The following is a 19,704-nucleotide window of genomic DNA, read 5'->3' on the forward strand; positions in this document are numbered from 1 at the left end:
GTACTGTATTTGCTGAGCTATTTGGATAGCTTTTAAAAAGTGCTACAGTGCTGTACGGCAGTACTGTACTCAGTGTACTGTATACTGTAGTACTGTACAGTACTGTACTGTACACTGTACAGTACTGTCTGGGTGGTTTACAAGTGCTTCGTATACAGTACTGTAGTACTGTACTCAGTGTACTGTACTGTCTGGGTGGTTTACAAGTGCTACTATACGTACTGTACAGTACACTATACACTATACTGTACAGTAGTATACTGTACACTGTACCGTACAGTACAGTACAGTACAAGCTGAATTTCTCAAGTACTGTACACTGTACACTGTACAGTGTACAGCACAAAGTAAACCATGACCACCAGGAGTACAGTACTGTACAGTAAGTAAGTAGCGTCATTACCTACTGTACTGCACACTGTACACTGGAGTCATAGTCATTTACTAGACTCTACTGTACACTGTACAGTGTACAGTGCACAAACTCACTAGCATCTGCATCCAAGCTGTGATCAGATGCGCAGCATTGAAGGCGTTTGGTTGGCTAGCCCAAGCAAAGAACGCCATCCTTGTATTAGAGAGAAAGTACAGTATATTGAATTGTATAGACGGTGTGGAGTTTTTTGAGGGTAAATTTCAAAGACCATATCGCTTTGCTGCCCGCGGTTAGAGCACGAAAGAGGTTCTCAATCGTAGCAAGCGTTCTCATTGTAGTCGAAATTATCCATCTTGTAAAGTTTATTTCTATCAGCAGCAATTATTTCAACGATTTTGATCGAAATCAACTTGACTTGTTGAAAAAGGGGCGCGATCATGGATCAGCCCGGCGATCAACCAGACGGCGGCGTGTCCGCTGAAGACGCTGAATCACAAGCTGTGATTCTGGCTGATGTCGGTAAAGTAGAAGATTTTATATGCCGAACCGTCAGCTTACTATTGGAAGACGGTCTGGAAAAATTAGCACCATTAAAGAAAGTCTTATCCGAAGATCAAAGTAGAGATCAGTTGAAAAAATTTATTAGTGATGTCCAAGTGACTTCATTTTTTGTACAACGTACATTGCTCAAGGAAGAGATCATTGAAGAAGGCGATGAGGCTGCACCAACGGAGGAATCCAATTTAACCGTTGAAGACAACATAGTTTATTCTGTCTCCATAGTCGTTCAATATAGCAGTACTAAAGTTTCTAGTGTAGTATTTATCAAGCGTGGTGCTGTCATTGAAGATGATAAAACAGTTTCTTCTCAATTACGTATTATCGACTTTAGCGACGGCTCTTTATTTGAGACACTTCATTCGCTGATGAGTAACGCTATGTCGCCTTACTTTAAATCGTATGTTCGCTCTGTTGGTAGTGGAAATCGGTAAGTATTGTATTACTATGCAAGCAGAGATCGATTTCATCATCATCATCATGTAGCCAAGCTATTTTTTATTCCTGCAGTGATGCTGAAGTAGAAATATCGGATGCTATAAGTGATCATTTTTTTCTTTCCCCGCCTTACAATAAAACGAAAGAGTATAATTGAATAGTTGTACAGCATGCGTATTGCAACATTTCTCAGACAAAGAGTCATGATTTCCCGAGGCAAACTGTAGTCTTCGACTAGTGAGTAATACATCGAAAGAAAGCTACTCTAATATACAGTATAGTGTAGTTCTATTTTAAAGGTAATTTTTTTCGACTTTATGTTAGTAACTTTGTATTTTACAACTTGCTATCTTCACTGTTCAATGGCGCGTGTACGTCATTATGCTTATAATATCATTTGCGAGCATGGAATTCTTCATTTATTCCGTTGACAGTACTTACTCTTCTTGACACGTAGTGAAGGTTACAAGTACTCCTACTAACTTAGAGTAGATCTTTCGCTGCTCAACATGTTACCGTTCCTTGCACAATACGGATACAACGGTCACAATAGTGAACATGCATGTTTACTCTTGATAGGGAAGCGTCCGGAGATAAAGTGTTACCGTCAGTAGAGAAGAAAATGGCAGAGTTGGAAATGGGATTTCTTAATTTGCAGCAAAATATCGATATTCCGGAGGTCAATTTAATAATTAACCCATCAGTACTTAGCGTAATGAAAAAGTGTTCCGAAGAAGATCGGAAACCGCAAGTAGCTGACTTTGGGGCTAAAGTACAAGATTCTAGTTTTTTAAACGCTCTACAAAACGGTGTCAATCGCTGGATTAAAGAAATTCAAAAGGTATGTAAATTATGCTACAGCTAAAGTAATAGAAAATGAAAGAAATGAAGATAAATATTCAGTTACTTCAGCCCTCTGCTCAGATTTGCATGCATCCTTTACGCGCAGTAGTACTAACGCATTGGGATATTCTTCTTGTACGTAGGTAACAAAACTAGATCGCGATCCTGCTTCTGGCACTGCCTTGCAGGAAATTAGCTTTTGGCTAAATCTTGAGCGTGCTCTACAGCGAATTCAGGAGAAGCGAGAAAGCACCGAAATTACCTTAACTCTAGATATTTTGAAACATGGCAAACGATTTCATGCTACCGTTAGTTTTGACACTGACACAGGTTTGCTAAATCACATGTCCTTATATTATCGCGCAATTTCAGTCCTATTAAAATTGACTATGCGTATGCTCTTGATGTTACCGTTATGAATGGATGTAGGAGTGTTGGTAATTAATTGCGCCTGTAATTATTCTTGGATCAATATAGGTCTTAAGCAAGCTGTTTCTCAGGTTAATGATTACATTACTTTGATGAAAGACTTTCCTTTGAATGATCTCTTATCCGTTTCCGAACTCGACCGTATGAGCCCAGCTTTAGGCTCTATATTTGCGCATTTAAGAAAGATACGTAGTACCAAATATCCCGTTCAGCGTGCTCTTCGATTAGTCGAAGCTATCTCTCGTGATTTGAGCAATCAAGTTTTAAAGGTGAAGTTCTTCTTTACCATTATTATTAACCGTGCAAACTTTCCACTAATACCATTCAATGTGTAAACAGATTCTTAGCACCCGTCGTTTAATGCATATGAACATCGATGAATTTGAAAAGGTTTACAAAATTTTTTTTTATTTATAAGTTTATTAATGCAATTTATAACTTTTAATTTTTCAATATATATAATTGAGGTATTACACCAAGTTTGACGATAAGATGCAGTTTTACTGTAAATGTAATAGTAATAGTTTTAACTATTGAACTTGTTGTTATTGCTGTCTATAAAGGTCATGACTACTTGCTTCGAAATATTTGTTACCTGGGATGATGAATACGATAAGCTCCAATCACTTTTGAGAGATATTGTAAAGAAGAAGAGAGAAGAGAGTCTTAAAATGGTTTGGAGGACTAATCCCGCTCATAAGCGATTGCAATCGCGATTGGATCACATGAGAAAGTAAATGAATAGAATTAGAGATACGTTATTAGATCGCAATATTTAAGAATTTATTTAATATACTAATACTTCTTGATTAAAATTATTCACGAACGACTTTACGATCATCTCGATTTAGGTTTAGACATCAACATGAGCAGTTACGTGTTGTTATCATACGCGTTCTAAAACCTGTTGGTGCTTCTTCAGCTAGTCTTGAAACAGTTAAAGTTCATGGTAACACAGCAACAGCAGTAGCTGACGGTACCGATGGTGATGATTCTGATGCAATTATGGAGGTCAATTTAGCTTACGAGAGTGTCAAAGAAATTGATTGTCTAGACGTATCGAAAGAGGGAAATGATAACTGGGAAGCAGCCATCGTTAGGTAATTTAAAAGTTATGGAACATCACATTTATGTACATGTAGATGAAATAGTACTGCTTTTGTGATAGATATGATGAGCGAATTGACCGAGTAGAAACTAGAATTGCCACAAGATTAAGAGATCAGCTCGGTACTGCCAAGAATGCGAACGAAATGTTCCGTATTTTCTCTCGATTTAATGCACTATTTGTAAGGCCTCATATTCGTGGTGCAATACGTGAATACCAAACGCAGCTAATTCAACGTGTCAAGGACGATATCGAATTTTTGCATGATAAATTTAAGGTTGCTCTCTTTGATTATAATTGGTGTTGTTAAACTACTGCAGAAACGATCTAATCGAATAAACGTTACCTTGCTCGTAGATCCAGTATGTCCATAGTATGGCATATCGTATGAGTAAAGTACGCGATCTCCCACCTGTGTCTGGATCTATTATTTGGGCCAAACAAGTAAGACTGTACATTTCGTATCAATTTTGTAATGTTTCTATTATAAATTAAGTTCAATTTTTAACTACATTTTGAATATTAATACCAGAAAATGATCTTAGCATTAGTAATATCTGATAAATTGTGATTGGATTATAGATTGATCGACAGTTGACAGCTTATTTAAGACGTGTTGAAGATGTCCTTGGTAAAGGTTGGGAAAATCATGTTGATGGACAAAAATTAAAAAGCGATGGAGATAATTTTCGTCAGAAATTGAATCCACACGAACTTTTTGAAGACTGGGCCCGTAAAGTAAGATAATTTCATAGAACTATGCTGAAAACACGTGTTGTAATAATATTTTCTTGTTTATAATTGTGCCGCTTGAATGAACGAATGTCCTAAACATTTGCACTTTTATTCTATTCTTTATGTAGGTTCAAGGCCGCAACCTGGGCGTATCAGGTAAAATTTACTCTATTGAAAGCCAGCGTGCACGAGTTTCTGGAAGACCAAATTATTTGAAATTAAGAGTCAGCTTCTCACCTGATATTATTACGCTATCAAAGGAAGTAAGTGGTGTAATAACTCTATCGTAGATTCAAAGATTCTCACCCAGGTGTCTTTTAAAATTGTAAATAAAAACGCACTTCCTTTAGGCACGAAATCTGAAAGCCCTTGGATTCCGAGTGCCACTGGCTATCCTAAATAAAGCGCATCAAGCAAATCAAATGTATCCATTCGCTATTTCATTAATCGAAAGTATTAAAACATACGAACAAACTTGCGATAAGGTGCTACATTTTTTAACTTCGTAGTCTTTTATTGTACCACTGGCTATCTTGGTACGGTTACGAGCACTATTAACTATGTGAATTGAAGATTAAATAACTGATTTGTGTATCTAGGTGGATGCTGGCTCATCAATTTCCCCACTTGTAGCTGGATTAAAGAAAGACGTACAAAGTTTAATTGCTGAAGTAAGAATATCCTTAATATCGAGTATTGATGATCTCACTTTTTAATATTATTTTGTTTTATTAAACTTGATGGATTTTCTTCGTACAGGGTGCTTCACTTGTATGGGAATCATATAAATTAGACCCGTACGTACAGCGTCTAGCTGTAGCATCATATCAATTTCAGGAGAAGGTATTGAGCTAAAATTATTAGCTAGATGTAGCTTATCCCGAAGTAATATATTTTTTTATAATTGCAAGTTTGTGTATGAATGGTTACTTTAAATTTTTCTTGTTACTATGCTATTTAGGTGGATGACTTATTGATGATGGAAGAAAGAATTGATGCGGATGTTCGTAGTTTGGAAAATTGCGAATATAACTTGTCAACCTTTGAAAATATCCTCGATAAAATCCAGAAAGTTGTTGATGAGTTAAACTTGCACTCCTATACAAATTTATCTAGTTGGGTTTCGAGCTTAGATAGTAAAGTAGAGAAGGTTCTTGGAAAACGATTGCAGATCAGCATGCAATTATGGACTGACTGTTTGAAAGGCATTGATTTTAAAGATGTAGAAAATAAAACTGAAATAAAAGTGCATACTGGTGGCAAACCTGTTTTAAAAGTTTTGGTGCATGAGATAAGAATTAAAAATCAAGTTTTATACTTAAATCCACCTCATGAAGAAGCTCGTAGTAATTTACTGAAGCAATTGCATAATTGGTTATCGGTAGTATTGTCTCAATCACGTATTAAGAGTTCAAGGTACCAAGTTAGTTTTGATCGTTATGAAGACTACGAAGATTATACATACAGAGCAATTCTGGCTAGGTTACCAGATGGCTCCTCAGTACTTGAAGATGCTTATAATGCAATAGAAAAAAAATTAGATGAGGTGAAGGGTTATGTTCATATATGGCTACAATATCAATCGCTTTGGGATATGGAAGGAGGCTTTGTTTATGATCGTCTTGGTAATGACCTTGGTCTGTGGATGAGACTTTTGAACGATATTAAGAAAGCTCGCGCAACATTCGATAATTCTGAAACCAAGAAAGATTTCACGTGTATTGTAATTGATTATGGTCAGGTACAATCTAAGGTTAACCTTAAATACGATTCGTGGCATAAGGACATTTTAAGTAAATTTGGTGGTAAGCTTGGTGGTGATATGCAGAGTTTCTTTACCACTATAACAAAATCTCGGACAGAATTAGAAAGTCATTCTGTTGAAGGTGCAACAACTGCAGAAGCTGTAGGATTTATAACATTTATGCAAGGATTAAAGAGAAAATTAAAAGTTTGGGAAAAACAAGTAGAAACGTACAAGGGTGGTCAGAAACTATTAGAAAGGCAAAGGTTTCAATTCCCAACCAGTTGGTTATACTATGATAATGTCGAAGGAGAATGGAATGCATTTAATGACATCTTAAAGAGAAAGGATGCAGCTATACAAACACAAGTAGCAGTTTTACAAGAAAAGATTGTTAGCGAAGATCGCGTTGTAGAAGCACGTACCAATGACTTACTTGGAGAATGGGAAAAAGGAAAGCCAATTGCTGGTGATATTAAACCGGATGCGGCTTCTGCAAGTCTTGCGATATTCGATGGTAAATTTGTTCGCTTACGCGAGGAAAGAGATAATTTAAATAAGGCTCGAGAAGCTTTGGAACTTCATGAACAGACATCACTTGTAGCTGAAGATCGCCTTTCTGCAGCTTATGAAGAATTGATGGACTTGAAAGGTGTATGGGCAGAACTGTCCAAAGTTTGGGAGCAAATTAATGAATTAAAGGAGAAAACGTGGCTCTCGATACAACCAAGAAAATTGCGCCAATCTCTTGATGGATTACTCAATTTATTAAAGGGTTTACCGTCTCGTTTACGACAGTATGCTTCTTATGAATATGTTCAAAATGTGTTGCGTAGTTATGTCAAGGTAACGAATTGATGATGCGTTTACTATCATATAGTTAACTCGTTATAAAATTAAATATGGCGTTGTACGTTTCTTTAGGCTAATGTATTAGTGACGGAGCTAAAATCAGATTCTTTGAAAGAACGGCATTGGAAAATGTTGATGAAGAGCTTACGAGTATCTTGGATATTATCTGAATTAAGCTTAGGGCAAGTATGGGATGTCGACTTATTAAGACATGAACCTGCAATTAAAGATATTCTTATCGTTGCCCAAGGTGAAATGGCCCTGGAAGAATTTTTAAAGCAGGTAACTTGCAAATTAGTAGACTATGATACAGCATGGCTCAGGGGACTTTGTTGCAATGTTATCACTCACTAGTTCGATATAATTTTTAATTTAGGTCAGAGATACATGGCAATCCTACGAACTTGATCTTATCAATTACCAAAATAAATGCCGTATTATCCGTGGATGGGATGATTTATTTAATAAGTTGAAAGAACATATCAACAGTGTCGCAGCAATGAAGCTATCTCCTTACTATAAGGTATTGCAATTGTGACATATAATAGATAGGTCAGATTATACATTATGAATGACTGAGATTATAATTATGTGTCTTAGGTATTCGAAGAAGATGCATTAGCATGGGAAGATAAACTAAATCGAATAAATGCTATATTTGATATTTGGATTGATGTCCAACGACGTTGGGTATATTTAGAAGGAATCTTTTCCGGTTCTGCTGATATAAAGCATCTTTTACCAACTGAAACTTCACGATTTACCAGCATAAGCACTGAATTTCTTGGTTTAATGAAAAAAGTCGCCAAATCGCCATTAGTTTTAGACGTTCTTAGTATTCAAGGTGTTCAGCGTTCACTGGAACGGTTAGCCGATCTACTAGGAAAAATTCAAAAAGCTCTCGGAGAGTATCTTGAAAGAGAGCGCGCCTCCTTTCCCAGATTCTATTTTGTTGGAGATGAAGATTTGCTTGATATAATAGGTAATAGTAAAAATGTTACGAAGTTGCAAAAGCACTTCAAGAAAATGTTTGCTGGAGTTGCTGCTTTAATTATCAATGAAGACGAAACAGCTATAAAAGGAATCGTATCCCGTGAAGGAGAAGAGGTTATGTACTTAAATCCCGTGATATTAAAGGATAAAAAGATTAATGAATGGCTAACACAAGTTGAAAGTGAGATGAGAATGACTCTTGCAAAATTGTTGGCAAGGGCAGTTAGTGGAATGCAGTCATTTAAAAATGTATCTATTCCAACGGATGACTACCTTAAATGGATCGATTCTTATCAAGCGCAGCTAGTTACATTAGCATCCCAAATAGCATGGTCAGAGAACATCGAAGCAGCTCTTGAAGCTATGGCATCAAAACCGGATGACTCAGAACCTATAGAAAATGTATTAAAGATAGTAAAAGCTACGTTAGGAGTACTAGCCAACTGTGTACTACAAGAGCAACCTCCTGTTAGACGAAAAAAAATGGAACACCTTATTACAGAATTGGTACATCAGCGAGATGTTACTAGATCTTTAATGAATATTAAAGTTACTAGTGCTAAGGCTTTTGAATGGTTACAACAAATGCGTTTTTATTTTGATCCTAATCAGAGCGAAGTGCTTAAGCAATTAACTATTCGAATGGCTAACGCTAGTTTTTACTATGGATTCGAATACCTCGGTGTTTCCGATAAACTTGTTCAAACTCCACTAACTGATCGATGTTATCTCACTATGACACAAGCTCTGGATGGAAAATACGGTGGCTCACCATTTGGACCTGCCGGTACTGGCAAAACAGAATCTGTAAAAGCTCTTGGTAATCAACTGGGTCGTTTTGTCTTGGTATTTAACTGTGATGAAACTTTCGATTTTCAAGCTATGGGTCGTATTTTCGTTGGATTGTGTCAGGTGGGAGCTTGGGGTTGCTTCGATGAATTTAATCGTCTTGAAGAAAGGATGTTATCGGCTGTTTCGCAGCAAATACAGACAATCCAAGAAGCTCTAAAGGAGAAAGCTTTAAGGAAAGGTGGTGATAAAAGCGGCCCGATACAGGTTGAATTAATTGGCAAAAATGTTAAAGTTAGCGAGGATATGGCAATATTTATTACAATGAATCCTGGATATGCCGGCCGTTCCAACTTACCGGATAACTTAAAGAAGTTATTTAGAAATTTAGCCATGACGAAACCGGATCGCCAGTTAATTGCTCAGGTCATGCTATATTCGCAAGGATTTAGAACAGCAGAAGTGTTAGCTAGTAAGGTTGTTCCATTCTTCAGACTTTGTCAGGAACAATTATCGGCTCAGTCTCATTACGATTTTGGACTACGTGCTTTAAAATCAGTACTTGTAAGCGCTGGAAACGTTAAACGTGATCGTATTCAATCCATAAAAGAGGACATGAAAAATCGAGGAGAAGAAGTAGATGAAGGACAAATTTCCGAAAATTTACCAGAGCAAGAAATTTTAATTCAAAGTATATGTGAGACCATGGTACCAAAGTTAGTTGCTGACGATATCCCACTTTTACACAGTTTATTATCCGACGTATTTCCTGGCGTTGCTTATACTCAGGCGGAAATGGCTGCTCTAAAGGCAGAATTGAAAAAAGTTTGTGCTGAAAATCACTTAGTTTATGGAGAGGGAGATGAAATCGGCGGCAGTTGGGTTGAAAAAGTTCTGCAATTATTCCAAATTTCCAATTTGAGCCACGGTTTAATGATGGTTGGTCCTAGTGGAAGTGGAAAATCGACTGCTTGGAAGACGCTACTTAAGGCATTAGAAAGACTAGAGGGAGTTGAAGGTGTTGCCCATGTTATTGACCCTAAAGCAATTAGTAAGGATGATCTATATGGATTTTTAGATCCTAATACACGAGAATGGACGGATGGTTTGTTTACTCACGTCTTAAGAAAGATCATAGATAATGTACGTGGAGAAATCGGAAAACGGCAGTGGATAATATTCGATGGTGATGTTGATCCTGAATGGGTGGAAAATTTAAATAGTGTTTTAGATGATAACAAACTGTTGACACTTCCTAACGGTGAACGTTTAGGTATTCCACCAAATGTACGTATTATGTTCGAAGTCCAGGATCTAAAGTATGCAACGTTGGCCACTGTTAGTCGTTGTGGTATGGTTTGGTTTAGTGAAGATGTTCTTACATGCGATATGATCTTCCAGAACTTTTTACTGAAATTGCGCAATGTAGCTGTTGATGAAAATGAAGACGATATCCGTATAGGTACAGGCGCTCAGGATAAAGAAGAAATTTCATCATGTATTCAAGTACAACGCGATTGTGCTGCTATTATTGAGCCATTTTTCACAGCTGATGGTATTATTATGAAAGCTATACATTACGCTGTAAAACTTGATCACATTATGGAATTTACTAGATTACGCTGCTTAGGAGCTTTCTTTTCAATGGTCAACCAATCAGTAAGAAATATACTATCGTATAATCAATCGCATCCAGATTTTCCGCTTCCCAAGGATCAAATGGAGCGGTATATTCAAGCACAATTCGTATATTCACTAGTTTGGACTTTTTCTGGTGATTGCAAACTAAAAGCTCGTGGAGAACTTAGTGATTATTTACGCAGCATCACGACCATACCACTACCACCTGGCAATAACTCTCTAATTGATTACGAAGTCTCAATTACCGGAGAGTGGCAATCATGGCAATCGAAAGTACCGCAAATTGAGGTTGAAACGCATAAAGTTGCCGCTCCTGATGTTGTAGTACCAACTGTTGATACAGTGCGTCACGAATCGTTATTGTATACTTGGCTTGCCGAACATAAACCGTTAGTACTATGTGGTCCACCCGGGAGTGGTAAAACAATGACATTATTTAGTGCCCTTCGAGCCCTTCCTGATATGGAAGTTGTGGGATTGAATTTTTCAAGTGCAACTACACCAGAACTTATGCTGAAAACTTTTGATCATTATTGCGAATATAAGAAAACTCCAAATGGTACTATATTATCCCCTATACAACTTGGTAGATGGTTGGTATTGTTTTGTGATGAAATTAACCTGCCAGCGCAGGATAAATATGGTACACAGCGTGTTATTTCGTTTATCAGACAAATGGTTGAACATAACGGATTTTACCGAATTTCTGATCATACTTGGGTTACACTTGACCGTATCCAGTTCGTTGGTGCTTGTAATCCACCAACAGATCCGGGTCGTGTACCTATGTCTCATCGATTCCTTCGTCATGTACCGGTGGTCTACGTTGATTATCCAGGACCTGCATCGTTATCACAAATTTATGGAACATTTAACCGAGCGATGTTACGTTTAGTTCCAAACTTGAGAACATATGCACAACCTTTGACTGAAGCTATGGTTGAATTTTATACAATGTCTCAAGAACGTTTTACACCTGATATGCAACCACATTATATTTATAGCCCGCGTGAAATGACTCGATGGGTACGTGGTATATTGGAAGCATTAAGGCCAGTAGAGTCATTATCTGTTGAAGGCCTAGTACGTGTATGGGCGCATGAAGCATTACGACTTTTCCAGGATCGATTAGTATTTGATGAAGAGCGAAAATGGACTGATGACAACATTGATAATGTTAGTCTGAAGCACTTCCCTGGTATTGAAAAGGAAGCAGCGCTAGGTAGACCGATACTATTTAGCAACTGGTTATCGAAAGATTACACTCCGGTTGATCGTGAAGAACTAAGAGAATACGTTAAAGCAAGATTAAAGGTGTTCTATGAGGAAGAGCTAGATGTTCCGCTAGTTTTATTTAACGAAGTTTTAGATCACGTATTACGAATCGATCGTATTTTTAAGCAAACTCAAGGCCATTTGTTATTTATTGGAGTAAGTGGCGCAGGTAAGACTACTTTGTCCAGGTTTGTTGCATGGATGAATGGCATGAGCATGTATCAGATCAAGGTTCACAATAAGTACACCGGTGACGATTTCGACGAAGATTTACGCGTAGTATTACGACGTGCCGGCACGAAAGATGAAAAGATCGTTTTTATCTTAGATGAATCAAATGTATTGGATTCTGGATTCTTAGAAAGAATGAATACACTTTTGGCTAACGGAGAAGTACCCGGTCTCTTTGAAGGAGACGAACATACAACGTTAATGACGCAATGTAAAGAAGGATCTCAACGAGATGGTCACATGCTAGATTCAAATGAAGAACTGTATAAATGGTTTACGAACCAAGTCTGCCGTAATTTGCATGTTGTATTTACCATGAATCCATCTGAAGACGGTTTAAAGGATCGAGCAGCTACATCACCAGCCTTATTCAACCGCTGCGTGCTTAATTGGTTTGGTGATTGGTCTTGGCATGCTTACTACCAAGTCGGTAGAGAATTTACGGATAAATTAGACTTGGAAAGATCTGATTACATTGCTCCTGAATATTTCCCAGTTGCTTACGAAGGAGTGTCGATACCTCCAACTCATCGTGAAGCTATAGTTAACGGTTTTGTTTACGTACATCAGACTCTTCATAAAACTAATGATCGTGAGAGAAAGAGAGGAAATAGGACTATGGCAATTACTCCACGACATTATTTAGATTTTATCAATCAATATGTCAAACTTCATCATGAAAAACGTGCTGATTTAGAAGAACAACAGTTGCATTTAAATGTCGGTTTACAAAAGATACGTGATACGGTTGATCAAGTAGAAGAACTGCAGAAAAGTTTAGCTATCAAAAGTCGTGAATTGGAAGCTAAGAATGATGCCGCTAATCAAAAATTAAAGCAAATGGTTAAAGATCAGCAAGAAGCAGAACAGAAAAAAGTAGAAGCACAAGACGTTCAGGTCCGTGTTGAAACACAGACGAAAGAGATTGCTGAAAGACGAGAAGTTGTAGAAGAAGATCTTGCAAAAGTTGAACCGGCTGTGAAAGATGCTGCCCAGGCTGTTAAATCAATCAAAAAGCAACATTTGGTTGAAGTTCGTTCTATGGGTAATCCTCCAGTTATTGTAAAAATGGCGTTGGAGTCGATATGCTTACTTCTTGGAGAAAATACTACAGACTGGAAAGCTATTCGTGGCGTTTTAATGAAAGACAATTTTATTGGGACAATTGTAAATTTTACAACTGAAAATATGTCTGATTCTATTAGAAGGAAAATGGACAAATACCTGAATGATCCTAATTATAATTTTGAAAAAGTAAATCGGGCAAGCGCTGCTTGTGGTCCTCTAGTCAAGTGGGCAATAGCGCAATGCGGGTATGCTGAGATGTTGCAAAAGGTTGAGCCCTTGCGAAATGAATTAAGACAATTAGAAAAACAAGCTAACGTAAATAAAGCTAAGAAAGAGGAATTAGAAAAAACTGTTACACAGTTGGAAAAAAGTATAGCCATGTATAAAGAGGAGTACGCAAAATTGATAAGTGAAGCTCAAGCTATAAAAGCTGATAAAGAATCGGTTGAAGCAAAAGTGACTCGAAGTCAAGCGCTACTCCGAAGTCTTTCGTCTGAACGCGAACGTTGGGAATCAACAAGCAATACATTTAAGACACAGATGTCAACTATAGTCGGTGATGTATTACTTTCAGCTGCTTTCATGGCTTATGCAGGCTATTTTGATCAACAGCTAAGAGAGTATTTGTGGTCAACATTATCTAATCATTTGCATCAGGCTGGTGTTCTCTATAGATCAGATCTAGCATTGACCGAGTATCTTTGTACACCTGATGACCGACTACGATGGCAAGCGAATAGTTTACCAGCTGATGATCTGTGCAATGAAAATGCAATTATGTTACAACGATTTAACCGCTATCCATTGATTATTGATCCGTCAGGTCAGGCTACTGCCTTCTTATTGCAAGAATTTAAGGATAAAAAGATTACAAGGACTAGTTTCTTGGATGATGCTTTCAGGAAGAATCTTGAAAGTGCTCTTAGATTTGGTAATCCGTTGCTTGTACAAGATGTTGAAAGTTATGATCCTATCCTAAATCCTGTCCTAAATAAGGAAGTAAGGCGTAATGCTGGACGTGTTCTTATTACAATTGGAGATCAGGATATTGATTTATCTCCTGCCTTTACAATCTTTCTGTCAACAAGAGATCCTACTGTTGAATTTCCACCAGATGTTTGTTCTCGAGTCACATTTGTAAATTTCACTGTAACTCATAGCAGCTTACAGAGTCAATGCTTAAATAAAGTATTGAAGGCAGAGCGACCCGATATTGATGCTAAAAGATCTGACTTGCTAAAATTACAAGGAGAATACAAATTACGGTTACGACAGCTTGAAAAATCGTTATTGCAAGCCTTAAATGATTCAAAGGGTAGAATATTAGATGATGATAGCGTAATCACAACTTTGGAAACCCTTAAAAAGGAAGCCGCAGAAATTTCAAATAAAGTAGAGGAAACTGATACGATCATGGCTGAGGTTGAAACTGTTTCTAAGCAATATAGGCCACTTGCGCTTTCATGTAGTTCTATCTACTTTACTATTGATCGGCTACATCAAATGCACTTCTTGTATCAGTATTCACTCCATTTCTTCTTGGCAATATTTGAGAATGTTTTGTATGATAATAGCCATTTGAAGGGTATCACTGGCCATGCTGAACGATTGAAGGTTGTTACGGACGATTTATTTCAAATTGTATACAACAGGGTGGCTCGCGGCATGCTCCATGAAGATCGTATTGCTTTTGCCATGCTCTTAGCTCAAATATTTGTAAAGGGCATATCTGGATCAGTTAATTTGGATGAAGAATTTAATCACCTTCTTAGAGGTAACGAGTTTGGACAAGTTGATCAGCAAGGTAACGAATTACCTGGCTTAAATCGTGAACAATCTAGCGCAATTCATAGAATATCTAAGCTTCATGTATTTAAAGATGTTGGCAACGAAATTGTATCTCAAGGAGAGGACTTTACCAAGTGGTTACAATCCAATTCACCAGAGCTTAATGTACCTATCTTATGGAAAGCTCCTACTGATAAACACAAATCACCTTTTGTGACTGCATTATATCAACTTCTTCTTATTGCTTCATTAAGACCAGACCGTATATTAAGAATGTCAACGTTATTTGTACAAAAGGCGATTAATGAAAAATTTTTACAAGAGGCAGATTTAGAATTAAATTTAGGCGAAATTGTCGATAAAGAAATTAAACCATCTACCCCAGTATTATTATGTTCTGTACCTGGATACGATGCTAGCAGTAGAGTAGATGATCTTGCTGCTGAACAAGGCAAACAATGTACCAGTATCGCAATTGGCTCTGCAGAAGGATTTACTCTTGCTGACAAAGCTATATCTTCAGCAGCTAAATCCGGTCGATGGGTTATGTTGAAGAATGTTCATTTAGCTCCACAGTGGCTAGTTCAATTGGAAAAGAAACTACATAGCTTATCGACTCATACCAATTTCAGACTTTTTATGACTCTCGAAATTAATCCAAAAGTCCCTGTGAATTTGCTTCGGGTATCTCGAATTTTTGTTTTTGAACCGCCTCCAGGTGTTAAAGCAAACCTGCTGCGTACATTTAGTACCGTACCCAGTGCCCGTATGTGTAAATCACCGAATGAGAGAGCTAGAATATACTTTTTACTTGCATGGTTTCACGCTATTGTGCAAGAGCGTTTAAGGTATTCTCCATTAGGCTGGTCGAAGAAATATGAATTTAACGAATCGGATTTGCGTTGTGGCTGTGATACGTTAGATACTTGGTTGGATTCGGTCTCTCAAGGTCGATCTAACATATCACCAAATAAAATTCCTTGGGATGCCCTATGCACGCTTTTATCACAGTCAATTTATGGTGGTAAAATAGACAACGAATTTGATCAACGATTAATGACTTCATTTTTATCAAGAATTTTTGGTATTGATAGCTTTGATTCCGAGTTTCAGTTAGTAAAGCGCGTTGCCGGCGAAGACAGTGAGCAAATATTAGTACCTGAAGGAATTAGACGAGAACAATTTTTGCAATGGATAGAAAATTTACCTGATGCACAGACTCCATCTTGGCTTGGACTACCGAACAATGCCGAGAAGGTACTTCTTACCGCCAGAGGAAATGCAATGCTCCAGAAGTTGTTAAAAATGCAAGGTATGGGCGAGACTGAAGAATTGGAACCTGCATCTGGTGAAGAGAAACAAGCGGGCGATGTACGTCCAGCGTGGATGCGAACACTTCATACAACTGCTACGACATGGTTAGCAGCGGTACCAGAATCTTTACCAGGGTTAAAGCGTACGGTCGATAACATTAAGGATCCATTGTTTAGGTTCTTTGATCGCGAGTGTAAAATCGGTATCTCATTATTGAGGACTGTTCTTAGAGATTTGAGAGATGTAATTGATATATGTGCAGGTGCAAAAAAATCAACTAATCATCATCGCAGCATTATGAGTGAATTAACTAGAGGTATATTGCCTCGTGGATGGAGTCGTTATGTAGTCCCGAGAAATACTACTGTTATACAATGGATCGCTGACTTTAGTGAGCGTATTAAACAATTGCAGAAGATTGTATCAGCAACCAATGCCGATGGTGCAAAAGCACTGAAAGTACTATCTGTTGACCTTGGCAGATTATTTGTCCCGGAAGCATTCGTTACAGCAACAAGGCAATTTGTAGCTCAAGCTAATAACTGGTCCCTGGAAGAGTTATTCTTAGATATTTACGTTACTAATAAAGGGGAGAAAATGACTGCTGACGACTGCAGTTTTGGCGTAACAGGATTGAAATTGATGGGTTCAAATTGTAGTAACAACATTCTACAGTTATCATCGTCTATTGCTACAGATTTACCGTTATCATTTTTGAAATGGATAAGGTAAAATTAATGTTATAATATATGCGTATACTTATGGTACAGATGAATACGATATCTCGTAACTTGTCTGACAATGAACTTTTATTCCATCTACATTATAACTTTAGACGGACTGCAGATACTAGAGGTACTAACGGTGTCAAGGTAATTATTATAGCTTCTTGAAACCTTTTAGAAAAATTTTAACCGTTATATATCGATCATCAAAAATTATAGTGACACTAAAAGTCGTATGAATAATTTTGACATCTATCTAGGTTACGTTGCCGGTGTATCTAAATCGAACTCGTTCGGAGCTACTCTTCACTCTTGATTTCGCAATGAGCGGCGAAGGATCAGGCAAAAATCATAGTTTCTACGAACGCGGTGTGGCTCTTTATTGCTCAGATTTAGTTGGTTAAGTAGTTAATATAAGAATTGTTGCTGTCATAGTAAAGAATAAAAAATTTTTATTTTATTTAATTTTTGCTGTTTAATGTATTTTCTTCGTGATATAGTACGATTGAAATATGATACACGGCTTATCATAGAGCCAGCGAGCTTAAAACTGTTAGCGTGGTTTTGGTTTGTTTACTAATACTGATTATTTTGTGTATTTCATGTCAGACCTGTTGCGATTAAGAATTGTCTCTTTTCGTTCTCCGTATTTCTTATCTCATAACTAAATTAATAAAATCCAGCTATAGTAGTATTTTTTCTCCTTTGTAAACTTTCCGAAATGCACTATATTAGAATGGGTTTTTGAAACTGAGGCATCATAACATGTAATGCCTGCTGTGATGTTTCATTATTTCGTAGAATTTTTTTATTGATATTTCATAGCTGTTAAAAATTCTTCTAATAAATTTGAAACCTTTCAAAAGTCCACTAACGACTCTGGCTAGACATTTAGTCTATTACCATATATGTCTATACTTTGGCCTACGGTAAATGATACACTGGTTCGTGATAAGCATTCGTTATACTTGTCGAGAGAAATTTGCTTTTATCACTGAAAGTGAAATCAACTTCTATTACACAGGGTAAATAAATAACACCGTATTATATACTGTATGTATATCTAATTCATCATCAAACTTAATTACTTATTTAAACAGCTATGCTTTCTATAAATTTATTATCCTCTCGTAGCTAGATGAATTTCATACCATCACAGAGTACAGCTATAAAACACTTCAACAGAAGTAGGGCATCATACTGTACAAGTTTACATTGATATTATTAATCACGATGTACCCCAAAATGGGGTTTAACCGAACAATATTGTTAATTATCAATTCAGAAAGTTGATCATATTGGCCACTTAATCAAGTGGGATATCTATAAAATAATTAGAGAACGAGGGTTATTGTTAATAAGAAAATATTGTAAAGTTCGATAAATATTATATCTGGATGCTTTATGATTTAAGATTATCAGTCGTAATCTAACAACCAATCTTGCAACGGTTTAGCTACTTTATAATGCACTAATATTAAACCAGTAGTTGCCTGTTCATCAAGTACTATATACAGAAAAGTTCCTACAAAAACCTTTTACTTACTCATATGAAATACTCGCACAGTAGCGTATCAGTATAAATGAACTGATTTTTCAAATTTAATGTTATAGTCATTATAATTATTGGTTTTATATGATTATAGAGTCGATGTGATTTACCTTCCAAGAATGCAAAGTGATCTGTTGTCTTGATAGCGTCGTCTGTATAAAATAATAATGAAGATAATGCAGACATTAAGAATCATATTTTATACTTGTACTCAGATATTTAAATATTAAAGCAGATAAAAAATGATAGCATTTACTCAAAGGTTGGTAAATTACCTAAGTCTTTTCGCTGTAGTGTTTTTCTCTTATATTCGACCGTTCGTTTATGTGCTTCTTTTGTGAAGTATTCTACGAATAACTCCTACATACGCGTGTATTGAACATATACACAATATATGCAGTAGTAGGTTAGTAATTAGAAATGGATGATTAATTACTTTAGGTAAGACTAGTTATAGCAACTATCCAAAGCGATTTCATATGAAGACCTTCCAATATCCATTCCATGCATGCTGGTATATGCGAAGCTTGTATATGTAATTTAAATTACAATGACAAGTAATTCAAACATAAAGATATTAAAGCTATCAATGTGCGTTCTATTACAAATTGAAGACCAATCTGTGATAGAAATGCATTCATCAGCTATATCAACAGATTATCATCCGATTTCTTGAAGAACATCACGATGGGAAAATGTATGGAATCGAGCCCAATGAATAAGCAAATTACTCAATCTCTGCAAATGTCGAAGTTCTCCACTATATTAGTGTCTTAACCCTATTGAATACAACTCACCGTGGTCTTGGTAATCAAGTATACAGCTTCAGAGCTAGCCAAAGTAACGTCATGATCTAGCTTAATAATATTTCTAACACGAGTTTGAGGTAATTTAGTCAATCTTATGCTAGCATTGGCATTTTCGTTGAGCTGTTTTTCTTCATCGAGAACTTCTTCATTCCCCGCCATGAGCATTTACTTCTGCGCAGTGATGCCCATGGAGCCACCTCCATTTCCAAGGAGCATCATCGTATACAGACATACGGATGTCGTGGCCAGTTCTGCTCCACTCCTCACTCTGTCTCACTTGCTCTTGCCCCACTTAAAATCTTCATCTCCGAAATTTTGCTTTTCCATAATTGATACACGATTTGACGATTCTTTTATAACTTCTCTACAATTTTATCGTTATAGAAGGTATAGAATTTGGAATGATTGCTTACCTACAGTGACTAATATCGCATGG

At 36.9% G+C, this 19,704-nt stretch overlaps 2 protein-coding genes across 2 annotated transcripts; one reads left to right on the forward strand and one right to left on the reverse strand.

The window, feature by feature from the left end:
* Positions 1-813: 813 nt before the first annotated feature.
* TRIADDRAFT_24890 (uncharacterized protein) lies at positions 814-17,311 on the forward strand (the record flags this gene model as incomplete). Its single annotated transcript, XM_002112258.1, has 20 exons — positions 814-1,364; positions 1,952-2,213; positions 2,359-2,545; positions 2,693-2,913; positions 2,984-3,034; positions 3,208-3,377; positions 3,496-3,744; positions 3,813-4,029; positions 4,110-4,196; positions 4,335-4,490; positions 4,616-4,750; positions 4,838-4,972; positions 5,087-5,158; positions 5,247-5,330; positions 5,449-7,077; positions 7,156-7,365; positions 7,460-7,606; positions 7,684-16,910; positions 17,018-17,048; positions 17,168-17,311. 20 exons carry the CDS (start codon positions 814-816, stop codon positions 17,309-17,311), a joined length of 13,965 nt encoding a protein of 4,654 aa, XP_002112294.1.
* Positions 17,312-18,213: 902 nt separating this feature from the next.
* TRIADDRAFT_56174 (uncharacterized protein) lies at positions 18,214-19,427 on the reverse strand (the record flags this gene model as incomplete). The annotated part of the gene is made up of 4 exons (XM_002112702.1): positions 18,214-18,230; positions 18,570-18,611; positions 18,735-18,819; positions 19,257-19,427. 4 exons carry the CDS (start codon positions 19,425-19,427, stop codon positions 18,214-18,216), a joined length of 315 nt encoding a protein of 104 aa, XP_002112738.1.
* Positions 19,428-19,704: the final 277 nt, after the last annotated feature.

The sequence above is a fragment of the Trichoplax adhaerens genome, genomic scaffold, assembly GCF_000150275.1.
Source record: "Trichoplax adhaerens TRIADscaffold_5 genomic scaffold, whole genome shotgun sequence".
Classification (NCBI taxonomy): Eukaryota; Metazoa; Placozoa; class Uniplacotomia; order Trichoplacea; family Trichoplacidae; genus Trichoplax; species Trichoplax adhaerens.